At 34.3% G+C, this 16,586-nt stretch overlaps 1 protein-coding gene across 4 annotated transcripts in view; it reads left to right on the plus strand.

Annotated features, from left to right (window-relative positions):
• STAM2 (signal transducing adaptor molecule 2) overlaps positions 1-16,586 on the plus strand; it is a 50,971-nt gene that overhangs the window by 21,431 nt on the left and 12,954 nt on the right. For all 4 annotated transcript variants that reach the window (XM_019922995.3, XM_019922994.3, XM_019922996.3 and 1 more), the window contains exons 2-8: positions 7,060-7,144; positions 8,074-8,149; positions 8,260-8,358; positions 9,484-9,630; positions 11,175-11,244; positions 11,781-11,967; positions 15,206-15,300. In XM_019922995.3, the coding sequence (XP_019778554.1) occupies positions 7,060-7,144; positions 8,074-8,149; positions 8,260-8,358; positions 9,484-9,630; positions 11,175-11,244; positions 11,781-11,967; positions 15,206-15,300 (759 nt within the window). The remainder of the gene's footprint in view (positions 1-7,059; positions 7,145-8,073; positions 8,150-8,259; positions 8,359-9,483; positions 9,631-11,174; positions 11,245-11,780; positions 11,968-15,205; positions 15,301-16,586) is intronic.

Consider the following 16,586-nt stretch of genomic DNA (forward strand, 5'->3'; position numbering starts at 1 on the left):
TTTTTATATCCCCACTTCTCTATACTAGTAGAAAAAAATTGTATTGTCCCTCTTGATATTGAAGTTGTAAAAGAGTAAACATGCTACATAATTAAATTATTATAGTTTGACCATGCTTTTTAAAAATTTACATTTTTAATTTTTATTTTGATCATGAAATATTTCAGACCACAAAAAAAGATACTGAGAATAAAATAAAGAATTTCTGCATACTCACTTTGCAACTTAATAAACAAAAGTTTACAAATACAATTAAGTCCCTGTGTACATTGTTTTAATTCCCCATCCACCTCCAGTTTGGTGTTTATCATTCTTGTGCATATGTTAATATATTTACTGTCTGTATATGTATATCTAAAGAATAGAGCATACTTTTAAATGTTTTTTTAAAACAGAAAGTTTTAATTTTATATGAAACATTCATATATTGCTAGTAAGAATGTAAAATGATACAGCTGCTTTGGAAAACTGTTTGCCATTTCCTAAAAAAATTGAACAGTTACCATATAACTCAGCAGTTCTCCTAGGTATATGCCAAAGAGATATGAAAACATATATCCACACAAAAACTTGTACACGGATGTTCATAGCAGCATTGCATTATTCAAACTTAGCCAGAAAAGCCACAAAGAAAACCCCACCCAAATGTTCATCAGCTGGTGAACGGATAAATAAAATGAGGTATATCTGTAGAATGAAATATTATTCAACATTGTAAAAAGGAATGAAGTACTGATACCTGCTTCAACATGGATGAGCCTTGAAAACATTATACTAAGTAAAAGAAGCCAGTTACAAAAGACTGTATATTTTATGATTTCATTTATATGTGAAGTCCAGAAAACGTATAGAAACAAAGTAGATTAGTGGTTGTCTAGGGGGAGAATGGGCTGTGATTTCCCATGGTTAGGGATTTATTTTTAGGATGATGAAAATGTTCTAAAGTGAGATAGTGGTGATAGTTGCACAACTCTGTGAATATACTAAAAACATTGAATTGTACACTTTAAATGGTGAATTGTATTGGGATGTGCATTATATCTCAATTTAGCTGTTTTAAAAGTTCATGTGAATGTTATATATAAGCTTTTTAAACTCAGCATAAGCCAAACAAATCATTTTGAGATTTACAGATTTTTGGACAGTTCAGTTCTTTATAACTCATTTTCACATTCTGTTATATGAATTTACTGTATTTTCTTAATCCATTTTCCTTTTTGCTCTTAAAAAAATGCTTCAGTGAGCAGTTCACTCCATGTTTCCTTATATTGTAACACATTTTTAAGGCTTTCTTTGAAGTAAGAATTTGGTAGAATTATTGATCATTTGAAATTTATTTAGTATTTAATTATTTAGAAGACATTTTATTGGTGTACCTCAGCACATTTAATTATACAACTTAAAATTGAAATTAATAAAAGTACTCATTGTCTGAAATCTTTCTGTGCAACTTTTATATTTGGCAAAAGAAAAGGTAAGACTTCTCAATCTTAACTACTGTGCCTTTCTTGGTATTTTTATTTTATTTTACTGTAGTTTAACTGAAGTATAGTTAATGTAAAATATTGTTAGTTTCAGGAGTACTACATAGTGATTTGACATTTGGGTGCATTATGAAATGATCACCATAATAATAAGTCTAGTAACCATCTGTGCCCATATCAAGTTATTACAGCATTATTAACCGTATTCCTAATCCTGTATTTTTATCTCTGTGGCTTATTTATTTTAAAACTGAAGTTTTAAAATATTCCCCTCATCTTTTGCCCCCCCCAACCCTGCCAAATCCCTCCCTTCTGACAACCACCCACATTTGTTGAGTCTGTTTCGATTTGTTTCATTTTGTTTTGTGTTTTAGATTCTACGTATGAGTGAGTTCATGCAGTATTTGTCTCTTTGAGTTATTTCACTTAGCATAATATTGTTTATATCCATCCATGTTGTCACAATGGCAATTTTATTTTTTTCATTTTTTTAGAATATTACTGAGTAATATTCCATTACATAACATGTATATACACACACCACATCTTCTTAATCCATTCATCTTTTGCTGGGCGCTTTGATTGCTTCCATATCTTGGCTTTTATAAATAGTGCTGCAGTGAACATTGAAGTGCATATATCTTTTAGAATTATTGTTTTTATTTTCTTTGGGTAAATACCCAGAGTGAAATTGCTGGACCACATGGCAGTACTATTTTTAATTTTTTGAGGAACCTCCATACCATTTTCCATAGTGGCTCACCAATTTACAGTTTCACCAGCAGTTCACGAGATTTCACGTTTCTCCACATCCTTGCCAACACATGTTATTTGTTGTCTTTTTCATGATAGTCATTCTGATAAGTGCGAGGTGGTATCTCACTGTGGTTTCGATATGCACTTCCCTGGTGATTAGTGATGTTGAGCATCTTTTCATGTGTCTGTTGGCCATCTGTAAGTCTTCTTTGGAAAAATGTCTATTCATTTCCTCTGCTCATTTTTTAAATTGGGTTGATGGCTTTTTTTGATGTTGAGTTATATGAGTTCTTGGTGTATTTTGGATATCCCTTATCAGATATATCATTTGCAAATATCTTCTCCCATTCAGTAGGTGGCCTTTTTGTTTTGTTGATAGTTTCTGTCACTGTGCCAAATCTTTAAATTTGATGTAGTACCATTTGTTTATTTTTGCTTTTGTTTCCCTTGCCTGAAGAGACATATCCAAAGAAAACTACTAAGACTGATGTCAGAGAGCATTCTGCCTATGTTTTCTTCTAGGAGTTTTATGGTTTCAGGTCTTAACATTTAGGTCTTTAATCCATTTTGACTTTATTTTTGTATATGGTGTGAGAAAGTAGTCCAGTTTGATTCTTTTGCATGTAGCTCTCCAGTTTTCCCAACACCGTTTATTGAAGAATTTATTTCCCCTTTATATATTCTTGCCTCCTTTGTCATGGATTCATTGATCATATAAGTGTGTTGTTCATTTCTTGGCTCTTTATTATGTTCCATTGATCCATGTGTCTATTTTATGTCAGGACCATACTGTTTCGATTACTGTAGCTTTTTAGCAGTTTGAAATTAGCTAGTGTGATATTTCCAGCTTTGCTCTTCTTTCTCAAGGTTATTTTGGCTATTTGGGGTCTTTGTGATTATGTACAAATTTTAGAATTATTTGCTTTAGTTCTGTGAAAAATGCCATTGGTATTTTGATAAGGATTGCATTGAATCTGTAAATTGCCTTGGGTAGTATGGTCATTTTAACAATATTCTTCCAATCCAAGAACACAGGACATCGTTGTTTTCAACTTCTTTCTTCAGTTCTTGTAGTTTTCTAACTATGGGTCTTTTACCTCATTGGTCAGATTATTCCTAGGAATTATATTCTTCTTAATGCAATTGTAAGTGGGATTATTTTCTTAATTTTCCCTTCTGATAGTTTGTTGTTAACATATAGAAAAGCAACATATAGTATATCATTTGCAAACAGTGACAGTTTTATTTCTTCCTTTCTAATTTGGATTCCCCTTATTCCTTTATCTTGTCTGGTTGCTGTGGGTAGGACTTCCAATACTCTGCTGAATAAAAGTGGCAAGAGTGGGCATCCTTGTCTTTTTTCTGATGTTAGGAGAAATACTTACAGCTTTTCACCATTGAGTATGAGGTTGGCTCTGGGTTTTTCATATATGGTCTTTATTACTTTGAGGTATGTTTCCTCTATACCCACTTTATTGAGTGTTTTTATCACAAATGGATTTTGAATTTTGTGAAAAGCTGTTTCTATTAAGATGCTCATATGATTTTTATTCTTCACTTTGTTAATGTGGTGTATCGCATTGATTGATTTGTGGTTGTTGAACCATCCTTGCATCACTGGGATAAATCCCACTTGATTGTGGTGTATGATCCTTTTACTGTATTGTGGAATTTGGTTTGCTAATATGTTTTTGAGGATTTTTGCATCTATACTTATCAGTGATATTGGCCTATAATTTTCTTTTTTTGTGTGATTTCTTTGTCTGGTGTTGATATCAGGATGATGCTGGCCTGGTAGACTGAGTTTGGAAGCATTCGTTCCTCTTCAGTTTTTTGAAATAGTTTGAGAAGAGTAGATGTTAACTCTTCATTAAATATTTGATAGATTCACCTGTGAAGCCCTCTGGTCCTGGACTTTGGTACTTTGGTTTCTTGGAGGGTGTTTTTGTTTGTTTGTTTGAATTACTGATTCAATTTTATTACTGGTAATTGGTCTGTTCATGTTTTTTTTTCTTCCTGATTCAGTCCTGGGAGATTGTACATTCTAGGAATTTATCCATTTTTCCTAGGTTGCCCCTTTTACAGGCATACAATTGTTCATAGTAATTTCTTATGATCCTTTGTATTTCTGCATTGTCAGTCATAACTTCTCTTTTATGTCTGATTTTATTTATTTGGGCCCTCTCTTTTTTTCTTGTTGAGTCTGTCTAAAGTTTTATCAATTTTATTCATCTTTTCAAAGAACTAGCTCTGAGTTTCATTGATCTTTTCTATTGTTTTTTTAGTCTCTCTTTCATTTATTTCTGCTCTGGTCTTTATTTTCTTTCTTCTATTAACCTTTGCATTTTGTTGGTTCTTCTTTTTCTAGTTCCTTTAGGTGTAGGTTGTTTATTTGAGAGTTTTCTTGTTTCCTGAGCCTGGCTTCTGTTGCTATAAACTTCCCTCTTAGAACGGCTTTTGCTGTGTCCCAAAGATTTTGGATCATTATGTTTCCAGTTTCATTTGTCTCCAGGTACTTTTTTTATTTTTTCTTTGATTTTTTTTCAGCGGCTCATGGTTATTTAGTAACATATTGTTTAGCCTCCATGTGTTTGTGTTTGCAGTTTTTTTCTTGTAGTTGATTTCTAGTCTCATACCACTGTAGTCAGAGAAAGATGCTTGGTATGATTTCATTCTTAAATTTATTGAGAGTTGTTCTTTGACCTAGCATATAATCTCTCCTGGAGAATGTTCCATGTGCACTTGAAAAGAATGTGTATCCTGCTGTTTTTGGATGAAATGTTCTATATATGTTTGTTCCATCTGCTCTATTGTGTCATTTAGGCCAGTGTTGCCTTATTGATTTTCTGTCTGGATGATCTGTCCATTGATATAAATGGGGTGATAAAGTCCCTTACTATTATTATATTACTGTCAATATTTCCATTTCTGTTTGTCAATATTTGCTTTATGTATTTAGCTGCTTGAACGTTGTGTGCATAATTTACAATTGTTGTATCTTCTGTTGGATTGATCCCTCTATCATTATGTAATGTCCATCTTTGTCTCTTGTTACAGTCTGTTTTAAAGTCTGTTTTATCTGATATACATATTGCTACCCCAGCTTTCTTTTTGTTTCCATTTGTATGGAACACATACCTTTTTCCATCCACTCACTTTCAGTTGGTATGTATCTTTCGATCTAAAGTGAGTTGTTTGTATGCAGCATGTATATACAAGTCTTGTTTTTTAATTTATTCTGCCACCCTGTGTCTTTTGATTGGAGCATTTAGTCCATTTACATTTAAAGTAATTATTGATAGGTTTGTACTTACTGCCAGTTTGTGAATTGTTTCTGGTTGTTATCGTAGTTCTTTTTTGTTCCTTTTTCCTTTGATCTCTTGTGATTTGATGACCATCTTTAGTGTTACATTTGGATTCTTTTCTCTTTTTTGTATGCGTATCTATTGTAGGTTTTGGGGTGGGTTTTTTTAGTAAATCTATTTATTTTTGGCTGCGTTGGGTCTGCATTGCTGCGCACAGGCTTTCTCTAGTTGTGGTGAGTGGGGGCTATGCTTCATTGTGGTGCGCAGGCTTCTCATTGCAGTGGCTACTCTTGTTGTGGAGTACAGACTCTAGGTGCATGGGCTTCAGTAGTTGTGGCACACAGGCTCAGTAGTTGTGGCTCGCAGGCTCTAGAGCACAGGCTCAGTAGTTGTGGTGCACGGGCTTAGTTGCTCTGCGGCATGTGGGATCTTCCTGGACCAGGGCTCAAACCCATGTCCCCTGCATTGGCAGGCAAATTCTTAATCACTGCGCCACCAGGGAAGTCCTTATTGTAGGTTTTTGATTTGTGGTTAGCATGAAGTTTATACATATCAACATATAGATATATATTGAGACATATACATATATATATAATCATATGTATATTTTTTGACTTGATGACTTCTTTTTTTATTATTTTATTTACATACTTGGCTGCATTGGGTCTTCGTTGCTGTGCACAGGCTTTCTCTAGTTGAGGCAAGCGGGGGCTACTCTTTGTTGCGGTGCACGGGCTTCTCATCGCTTTGGCTTCTCTTGTTGCAGAGCACGGGATTTAGGCATGTGGGCTTCAGTAGTTGTGGCACACGGGCTTAGTTGCTCCACGGCATGTGGGATCTTCTAGGATGAGGGCTCGAACCCATGTCCCTTTCATTGGCAGGTGGATTCTTAACCACTGTGCCACCAGGGAAGTCCCGACTTGATGACCTTAAGTTCAAAAACATTCTAACCACCTTACATTTCCCTACATTTTTAATTTTTTTATGTCATATTTTACAATTTTTCATTTTTTGTATCCCTTAATTACTCTTGTGGTTGTAGATGAATTTACTATTTTTGTCTTTTAACCTTCCTACCAGCTTTGTAAGTAGTTAATCTACTACCTTTACTGTATATTTGCTTTTACCAGTGAGATTTTTCCTTTCATAATTTTTGTATTTCTAGTTGTGGTCTTTCCTGCTTAGAGAAGTCTCTTTAACATTTCTTGTAAAGCCAGCTTAGTGGTGCTGAACTCTTAGCTTTTTCGTTTGTGAAACTCATCTCTCCTTCAAATCTGAGTGATATCTTTGCTGGCTAGAGTATTCTTGTTTGTAGGTTTTTTCCTTTAATCACTTTAAACATATTGTGCCATGTTCTTCTGGCCTGTAGAGTTTCTGTCAAAAAGTCAGCTAATGGTCTTACAGGAGTTCCCTTGTGTGTAACTGGTTGCTTTTCTCTTGCTGCTTTTATGTCTTTCTTGGTATTTATTGTTATGCAAGACATCCTTATTTTTGTGTGTGCTTATCTCTTATAGAAAAGGCCACAAATGAGTACAACACTACAGAAGATTGGAGTCTTATTATGGACATATGTGACAAAGTTGGAAGCACTCCTAATGGGTAAGATGCCCAGTCATGCCCGCTGAATGTCTAGGAACTTAATAATCTGTGTCTCTTATCCTGATGTAACTTTGGAAGGAAAATGGGATTTTTACTATTTCCTTTTGGGGGATAAAAGTAAAGACATGCTGGGTGGCTGGATTTATGTGGTTAACCTCATCCTGAAAGAACAAATGAAAAGAATTGACCAAAAACTTGAAATATTAAAACACATAATTAAAGCCTTTTTACAGCAGGGACACACGTTAACAATGAATAGACTTAATTATTTAGGGAATTCCCCTGTGACTTAGACATGTTTAATAATGAAGTAGGTAAATACAATAACATAAAACATATATACTAAAAAGACCTTTCAATAATGAATAGGTAAATGCAATAAATCATAATGAAAAAATGAATATAAATAATGGTGCTTTGGGGATGGAATGGAGCAGTCAAGCTGAACTGATTATACGTTAGAAGTTTAGAAGACTGATGAAAGCATTTGTTTTAACATTACAGCTTTTCAAAGTGCATTCATGCATGTTTATACTTAAATCTTTTGAGACTGTATATCTTGCTAGTTTTTTTTCCCACAAGATAAGAATTTGCTCTGTGAAAGCTCAGTCTGTCTTGAAGAAATGAAAAGGTAATTTATATGATATTATTCTCTTGTGTTGACTGACCTTTTTTGAAATGATTTGGCTCTTCATTTTTGATTTTGGAATGTACAACCTTTGCAACAAGTTTTCTTTTTCTTTTTTTTCTTTTAAGTTCTACAAGTCTATGAGCAAAACATTGTGTAAGATCATTTGATAGATTGAGTCCTTTAATGAAGTGACATTTGCAGGTGTATATATAAGGTATTCTGCTACCAAATAAGTTTAAATTTAAAAGTAAATGTTTGAATTGAAATTCTGAATACTTAACCTTCTTCATTTTTTTAGAGCAAAAGATTGCCTAAAAGCCATAATGAAAAGGGTAAATCATAAGGTTCCTCATGTTGCTCTGCAGGCGTTAACTGTAAGTGAAAGTCTTGTTATTATTTGACCCAAATTTTAAATGTGTATTTATTTCAGTTAAGTAAGATAATATCTCAACATTTATATATTGATTTTTATTTTAATTAATAGCTTCTTGGGGCTTGTGTGGCAAACTGTGGAAAGATATTTCATTTAGAAGTATGTTCCCGTGATTTTGCAACAGAAGTACGTGCTGTGATAAAAAATAAGGTAAATTTTAAAAAGAGAAGAAATTTGTCATTAAAAAATATATATGCTGTGTTATTTTAACTATATAAAGCATTAATAGAGTTGTATAGTAAGGGAAATCATTTTAAATAGATTTGAAATGAAAAAAACTTTCTGTTCTAAAATTTGTTGTTTGCATTTGTAACACCAAAAACTGTTTTCCTCCCCAAATCATATATATTAGTGATAATAGCTGATCTTTATTGAGGGTTAGCAGTCACTGCTTTAAGCATTTTATGTATGCTACCTTTTTTAAAGCTCTTAACAACCCTTAGAAGTTAGATTCCCTTATCATTCCTATTTTATAGATGCAGAAACAGACTTAAGAGAAGTTAAGTAACTTGTCTAAGGTTATGCAGCTACTAAGTGGCATAGTTGATGTTCATATTCTGGTTTCTGTGACTTCAGAGTCCAAACTAACCACCATTCTGTCCTGATTCCCATTAGAGATGGTGAGCAAAGGGGGCCTTTATTTTACAGCAGGGTGGAGAGGGTCTTCTTGATGGGGTTGTTATTAATTTATTTCTGTTAGAAGCTCTGAAGCACTATTCTCATGCTATTAGTGGCAAAAATATCAGAATTTTAGTTTAGTTGATATGAAAAGCTTAATCTAATATTGAGAATATTAAGAAAACATAAAAGAAATAACCTCTGAATATAATAGATTCATTGTCATTGTATAAGGCATAAATGTTGATGTTCAAAAAGGGTAATTTTCTGGGCTTCCCTGGTGGCGCAGTGGTTGAGAGTCCGCCTGCCGATGCAGGGGACACGGTTTCGTGCCCTGGTCCGGGAAGATGCCAGGGAGTGGCTAGGCCCGTGAGCCATGGCCACTGAGCCTGCGCGTCCGGAGCCTGTGCTCCGCAACGGGAGAGGCCACAACAGTGAGAAGCCCGCATACCGCCAAAAAAAAAAAAAAAAGTAATTTTCCAAGAAACAACTATATATTAAAATGTAAATAAGCATTTATCAAGTGCTCATTTAGGCTAAGGATTGCTAGACTTTTGTTGATGTTCATAAAATTAGAGAATTTTGGTGGTAATTCTCTTTGTTAAATAATTCAAGTACTTATTTTAACAATTTTTTTCTTTGCCTTTTCTTTAAAAGGCTCATCCTAAAGTATGTGAAAAACTGAAATCTTTAATGGTGGAGTGGTCAGAAGAATTTCAGAAGGACCCACAGTTTAGTCTGATATCTGCAACTATTAAATCTATGAAAGAAGAAGGAATTACTTTTCCTTCAGCAGGTTCTCAGGTAAGAGATCATTCAGACTCATGGTTGACCCTATACTATTTTGAAGATATATACCTTGGGTAAAAGCTGGCAAGGTTTATCTTAGTCATCATTGCTTACCTGCACTCTACAGGAGTCTGTCTAGCGTAGTGCCTTATATTGAGTAGACATTGTAATTGTCAAGTGAATTACTTCTACAAATGAGAACTTTGAGAAGTGAATCATCCATAAATAATCTGTTTAATGCTACTCTGAATGTAGAGTCATGCAAAAGGCATAGATGTGTGAGAGAGCCCTTATGTTCAAGAAATTTATAGTCAATTTGGAGGGTAACTATATACATGTGAAAAATAACTAGTTATAATTGACAAATATGGATGAGGGATACACAAGCTAGATGCCAGGTTAACTACAGATTGGGATGGTGAAGAAGGTGAAGAGTAGAATTTTTAGGCTGGAATGTATTTCAGTATGTAGAGAGGAGTAAAGAGGTCATCAAGGAAGGAATGACATGAACCAGTTCATGGACTTGAGAAAGCTCAAGACCTGTTTGTTGAAGAATGAATATGCCTGGAGTGAATAGTGTAGTTTACATATAAGATGGGGTGAACTATAAGATGAGAAATTTATTTGGGGATGTAGGGGGTAGCTTTAGTAGGACAGGGGTGGGAGCAGGGATGATGAGTCTCAGAGTAGGTTGTTTTTTTTAGTCTGTGGGAGAAAAACACTGTGTCTTGGCTTTTGCTCTCAGTGCCTCTTCTTTTCCAGGATGTGGGCTAGGCAAAGAGACTAAGAGAAGTACTGTATATTTTTTTTAAATTTTGGACTGTAGACTGAAGACACAAAAAGAACCTTTATAGCTGACCAGGCCTAAGGGTTCAAGATAGAATTTTGAGATAAAAACCTTATAAGTAACAAAAGTCTAGCATTTTCCTGCTCTGTCCTTTCTGCAGGTCATTCTCAAAAATCTGTGTTAAAGAACTGGTTGATGGTTCAGAATCCTGGAAATCTCTGTCTTCCATGCCTTTAAGTTTAACCATGACCTTCCTTAGTCCTCTGCTATGCCTGAAGAGCCACCACCATTCAAACACAATGAGTAGTAAAAGGGGGCTTAACGTGTATGCCTAGAGCTGCACCTTTTGTCTGCGACCTCCCTCCTCTTTTCTTCAGTCATTATCATGGCTTCTTGCTTCTACTGCTCGCATAGCCCTGTGCCTCTAGCAGTATAGCACCTCTCACTGAATGAGAGACCTTGGACCACTGAGATCAGGAAGTGCAATCAGGAAAGATTCATATTTAAGTACTTTCTGTATGCCAGGTTCTGTGTCAGATACTAAGATTTATGCAAAATGTAAGCCGGTTCGTGCCCTTTGTGATTTTTTTAATGTTTCTTGAAAATTCTGATGTTCTGTTTTAGTGCTTGAAAACAACTACTTAATATTATCACAAAGACCTTCACTTTTAAGTGGAACTTAATTAACTTTTTAATTAGCATGAGCGAATAATCATAGAGCTTGTGTTTTCCTTGAAAAGGTAGTTGTGTTCATTTTACTCATACATTACAGACTGTCTCAGTTGCTGCCAAGAATGGTACGTCATTGAACAAAAACAAAGAAGATGAGGATATAGCTAAAGGTAAATAAAGGATCATGCACGTGTAATTTAGTGTTGCTAATCTAAAAACTAGTGGAGTCTGAAAAGTAAGAGAAACAATTGATGAGATATAAGATTGATTGAACTCATAAGCGTTGTCAGTAACATGTATTTAATGTCCTACCTTTGACGAGATTACATTTCACCTTTTCTTTAATGCCAAAGTTATGAGTCAAGCACAGAAATATGTTCATGACTTGTCCTATATGGAAAGCTACCCATATTATAATGTCACAATCTGTTTGCTGTAAAAATAATAGCTGCTATATATGACAGACTGTGATAATAAGGAATGAGCAAAAACTTATTTTAAAAAATGTCATGGTTCTCTGCCCTGTCCCCTCTCCCCTTCCTGCCCCCACAAAAGCTAATTGTTTAGCGTTCAACTGGACAAATAAGATATTCACTTGATTTATTCTTATTAAATAGTACATTATGTAATATTTCTTATTAAAGTTTTAAAAAATAAGAATTAATTCTGGCTGTTTTGTTTTTGGTATTTTAATTTTTCAAACTAGCTATTGAATTATCATTGCAAGAGCAGAAGCAGCAGCACACAGAGACAAAATCTTTATATCCATCTGCAGAAATTCCATCAAATAATAAAGTTGCAAGGAAAGTGAGAGCTTTATATGATTTTGAAGCTGTGGAGGACAATGAACTCACCTTTAAACATGGTGAAATTATTATTGTTTTGGATGACAGGTATGTTTTAAATATTTCTTGAATATTTTGAAGTTATTAAGTATAATACCCTTAATTTAGAATGCTGGATATTCAGCTTTTGACTTTGGTGTATTTAAATCGTACTAGAACCTTTTCTACCTTAGTTATTTTTTTCTCAAATTAGACTGGGTAGTGTGAGTTTCTTATTCTTTTGTTAAATTTGGTAATAAAGTATTCTTTAGATCTTGGATTAAAAATGTATTAAATAATATTGTTTATTATCACAATTGGGAAACAGAAATATTCAGTCATCTGAATGGCATTTATATTAGGAGTTGTATATTCTAAAATTACTGGCAAAAAAAAACTTTAGGAAGAGATATAGTTATATTACCTTTGATCAGTGCAACCAAAAACTACTCAGCTCCTCCGCAATTCTTAATCTGCTACTGCCTCTCCCTCGCAATTTCTCTATCACTTAAAGTTGTAATAAAGAATAGATCTGTCTGTATTGGGCCTAAGTCTATTTTACTTTGCTTTTAAATGAAATTGATGAAATTTAGCAAGAGTGAGACCTCATAGCTTGTTGCTGTGAAGAGAGATTGCAAATGTATTTGGTATCCATTATAAATAACTTAGTAAGGATACATTAGTATATTTTTAAATGTGTAGATACATAAAATCATTTTACTTTGCTACAGTAAATATTTATTGAGAAAATGTTATGTAAATAAGCTGTGTTTATAATAAAAAAGTGACCGAGGGCACAGTTCTTTCTTCATGAAACCTAGAATAAAGTAAGGAAGTTAAAGTTAGAGGTAATTAGGTGGGATGCAGATTGTGAATGCCATAAGAGGTAACGTTGGGGTCCAGAAGAAAGCAGAATCACACCTGGTACAAGCATCTAGGAAAGAAGGCTTATCCAGGGGGTCTATTTCAGGTGTTTGGAAAGGAATAGACAAAATTATCATTTCCAGATTCTGTGGCTGTCCATTTACAAGGTCCAAGAGAATCAATGATCAAACTGTTAAAACTGATAAGAGTTCATCAGGTTGTTGGATATAAGCTCAGTATACAAAAATCAGTGGTATGCTTTAATCACAACTATTTAGAAAATGTAGTAGAAAAAAATGTCATTCTCTATAGTCACAAAAATTATAAATGATTGAGGAATAAATAAACCTGACAAAGGTACATAAGGACTTTATGGAAAAAATTATAAAATTCTTTGAAAGATACAAAGGAATATAAATATATGTAATATATTTATGTAAATATAAATGGAGAGAGATACCATGTTTATGGTGAAGAAACCTTAATATTGTAAAGATTTAATTTTTCCAATGTTAATGTATAAACAGTGCATTTCCAATTAAAAGCCCGATAAGACTTTTTTTTAGAGAACTTGAAAACATTTTAATTTTAACATTAATATGGAAATGTGAAGGTATACAGTAACATAGGGAAGGTACTTACCCTGCCAAGTATCAAGGCATATAAACAAGCTGTAGTAAATAAATACGTAGACTGTTGCAACAGGATGGAATCCAAAAATAGGCTCATGAAAGATAGCAGCTTGCTGTTTGAAAGATAGGCTATCATAAATCAGTAGAAAAATTGGTGTACTATTAAGTAAATTTTGCTGGGATGGTTTTTTGTGCAGTATAAATAAAATTTGATTCAGCTTCACACAGTACATAAAATTTCATTCCAAATAAATTAAAGAACTAAACGTGGGAGAGGGATATAAAGGAAAACCTGAAACTATTAAACAAATATGTAGGAGAATAGGAGTTCAAGGATAGAGAAAGATTTCTTTTTTAAAAAAGTGTAGGGACTTCCCTGGTGGTGCAGTGGATAAGACTTCATGGTCCCAATGCAGGGATTCGATCCCTGGTCAGGGAACTAGATACCACATGCATGCCTCAAATAAGAGTTCACATGCCACAACTAAGGAGCCCACCTACCGCAACTGAGGAGCCCATGTGTCGCAACTAAAGGAGCCCACGTGCTGCAACTAAGGAGCCCACCTGCTGCAACTAAGACCCAGCACAACCAGATAAATAAATATTTTAAAAAATAAAAAAAAATTAAAAAGTGTAAACCATAAAAGGTTGCTAAATTTGATTATAGAAACAGAAAACAACATGCAATAAAACTGTAAGCATATGTTAAAAGACAGTGACAGTTTGAGAGAAGGTATTTGCATAATGCAGACAAACAAATGCTAATCAGAATATGTACAGAACTCCTACATATCCATGAAAAGAGACAAATGACCCAGTGGAAAACGAAAAGTGGACAGAAGGAATGAACGAGCAGTTTACGGAAGAGGCATTTTGGATGCTCAGAAGTGCAGATGAGCACAGCAGTGAGATGATTTCTCCTGTGTGACATCATGTGTTGATTGGACAGTTAACACGTGTGAGCAGAAATGACATTCTCACACACTGCTGAGGGAAAGGAGGATGATGAATTGCCACAACCACTTTAGGGAACATTTGGCAATACTAGTAACGTGTTCTGTGGCCCTGCAAGGCCATGTCTGTGAATAAGCTAGAGAATTGTTGCATGTACGCCCTAAAATCTAGAATGATTATTGCCCCAATCTTCATAAGGGTGAAAGACTGGAAATAACCTAAAAGTCCGCCTGTATGGGGATGGATAAATCAAATATGCCATGTTTGTGTGATGCATCTTTAAAAGGAATAAGCAAGAGCTGAAAGTATTGACATAAAATTTAAAAGATCTATAATGACTAGTATTTATATCTATAGAGCTGACTATAGATATCTATAGGTATATAGATATCTATAGATATATAGATATTTATATCTATAGAGTTTACTATATAGATATTTATATCTATAGAGTTTACTATATAGATATAGTAAAAGAATAAAAAATACACTTGAAGGAAGGTGACATACCAACTTGATAGTGGTGGTATGAACGATGGATGTGAGTTTGGGACTTGGGGATGTTGATAAAGGAAACTTCAGTGTTATTTATAATGTTTTGATTTTTTTTAAGGCCCAGAATCAAATATGACCAGTTGCTGATTGGTTCTAAATTTAAGTATGGGAGTATGGATGTTTTGTTTTATTTGTGCTTTTTTATAGTTCCTATTAAGTTTAAGAAGAACTACATTTAAATATAGTGGGATTTGAGCTGGTATTTTCAAAGTAGGCTAAATTTAATTTTTATCTTAATTACTCTTGACATTAGTGTACTGAAATGTAGAGTAACAAGTGACATTTTTGTACTGTATTTTCAGTGATGCCAATTGGTGGAAAGGAGAAAATCACAGAGGAATAGGACTCTTCCCATCTAATTTTGTAACAACTAATTTAAACATAGAACCTGAGGCAGGTAAGTTAAGTCTGAGGGAAGGTTGAATCTATTGAAGTTTTTTTTAACTTGAATTTTGTGGTTCAGTTTGAAATATAAAGTAGATTGGCATTTAACTCTTGTTTTAAATCATTTATTTATAAGGAATACAGTGTAACATACTGCTTACCAAATTAAGGCATTAACTTATCCCAGGTCAATTCCAAGAGTTATTTCCTTAACATTATATTTTAAATCCTTTGAGAGCTAATGTACAGAGGTACAATTAAGGCATAAAATAAGCTGTGCTTGACCATGTAAATATTTAAATCAATGTAATTATAGTTTAAGAGGCAGTATGCGTTTGTTCAGTACAAACAAATATTTGTTTTATTCATCACTGAAGCACAGTATCAAAGCGGGCTGGGGGTGGGGTGGTGGTTGGGAGAACTGGTTGACAAGTGCTGAGTGTGATTACAGGGGTTAGGAGTACGCCTAAGTTTTAGACTTCTCCTCACCTTGATTTGATCCTAGCGAACTCAGAACAATAACAAAGTCATGTAATCAAGGCAGTAGGTCCCTAGTTCAGATCTTCTGAACTTCACTCAGTTTTGCAGCCATAGACCGTTCCCCTCAGCTGCTGCCAACCATACAGAGAAAGCTTCCATTTGTTAGGCAGGCAGGGAGTTGGGGGGAGCTGAGTGTAAAGAATAGCTGATGATAACACTAATGATGGTGAGGATCAAAAATAGAATTGCTCAGTGGTGTTTAAGCACTCATTTGTCAGGTGTTAAGCCAAATCTTTTGCTTGCACTATTTCGTTTAATGTTCATAAGTCTGTGAGATAGGTACTTTTGTTACCTCATTTTACAGATAAGGAAACTGATGCTGAGGTTATGTGGCTAGTAGGTGACAGCCAGGATACTAAAGTCAGCTAGTCTGCCGTTAGAATGTACTTGTACTAACTGACTCACTGCTGGACATACTGCTTCTAATCCTTATAGTTCTAGAGAAAGAACTTAAATTGAAAACTCTCTGCACTGTGTGTAACATCATCTTTGTATGGGTAGGGTGATGCATTCAATTAAAATGAAGTGTAGAGAGATGAATACTGAGTACTCTGCCACTATTTATACTTTTTATTCCTCTAGTCTGACTCTCTAAGTAGGTATGAAAATTGGAGACACTAGTTTTAATAACTTGATAGACCACGCTCAGGGAATCCTATACTATGGTGATTTCCCCTTGGCATAGGCTAGAGAGATTGAGCTGCAGTTTTAAAAGGAAAAAATATTTGGGGTTTTCAGTAAGTCCTCATGTTATGCTGA

The sequence above is a fragment of the Tursiops truncatus genome, chromosome 7, assembly GCF_011762595.2.
Source record: "Tursiops truncatus isolate mTurTru1 chromosome 7, mTurTru1.mat.Y, whole genome shotgun sequence".
NCBI lineage: Eukaryota > Metazoa > Chordata > Mammalia > Artiodactyla > Delphinidae > Tursiops > Tursiops truncatus.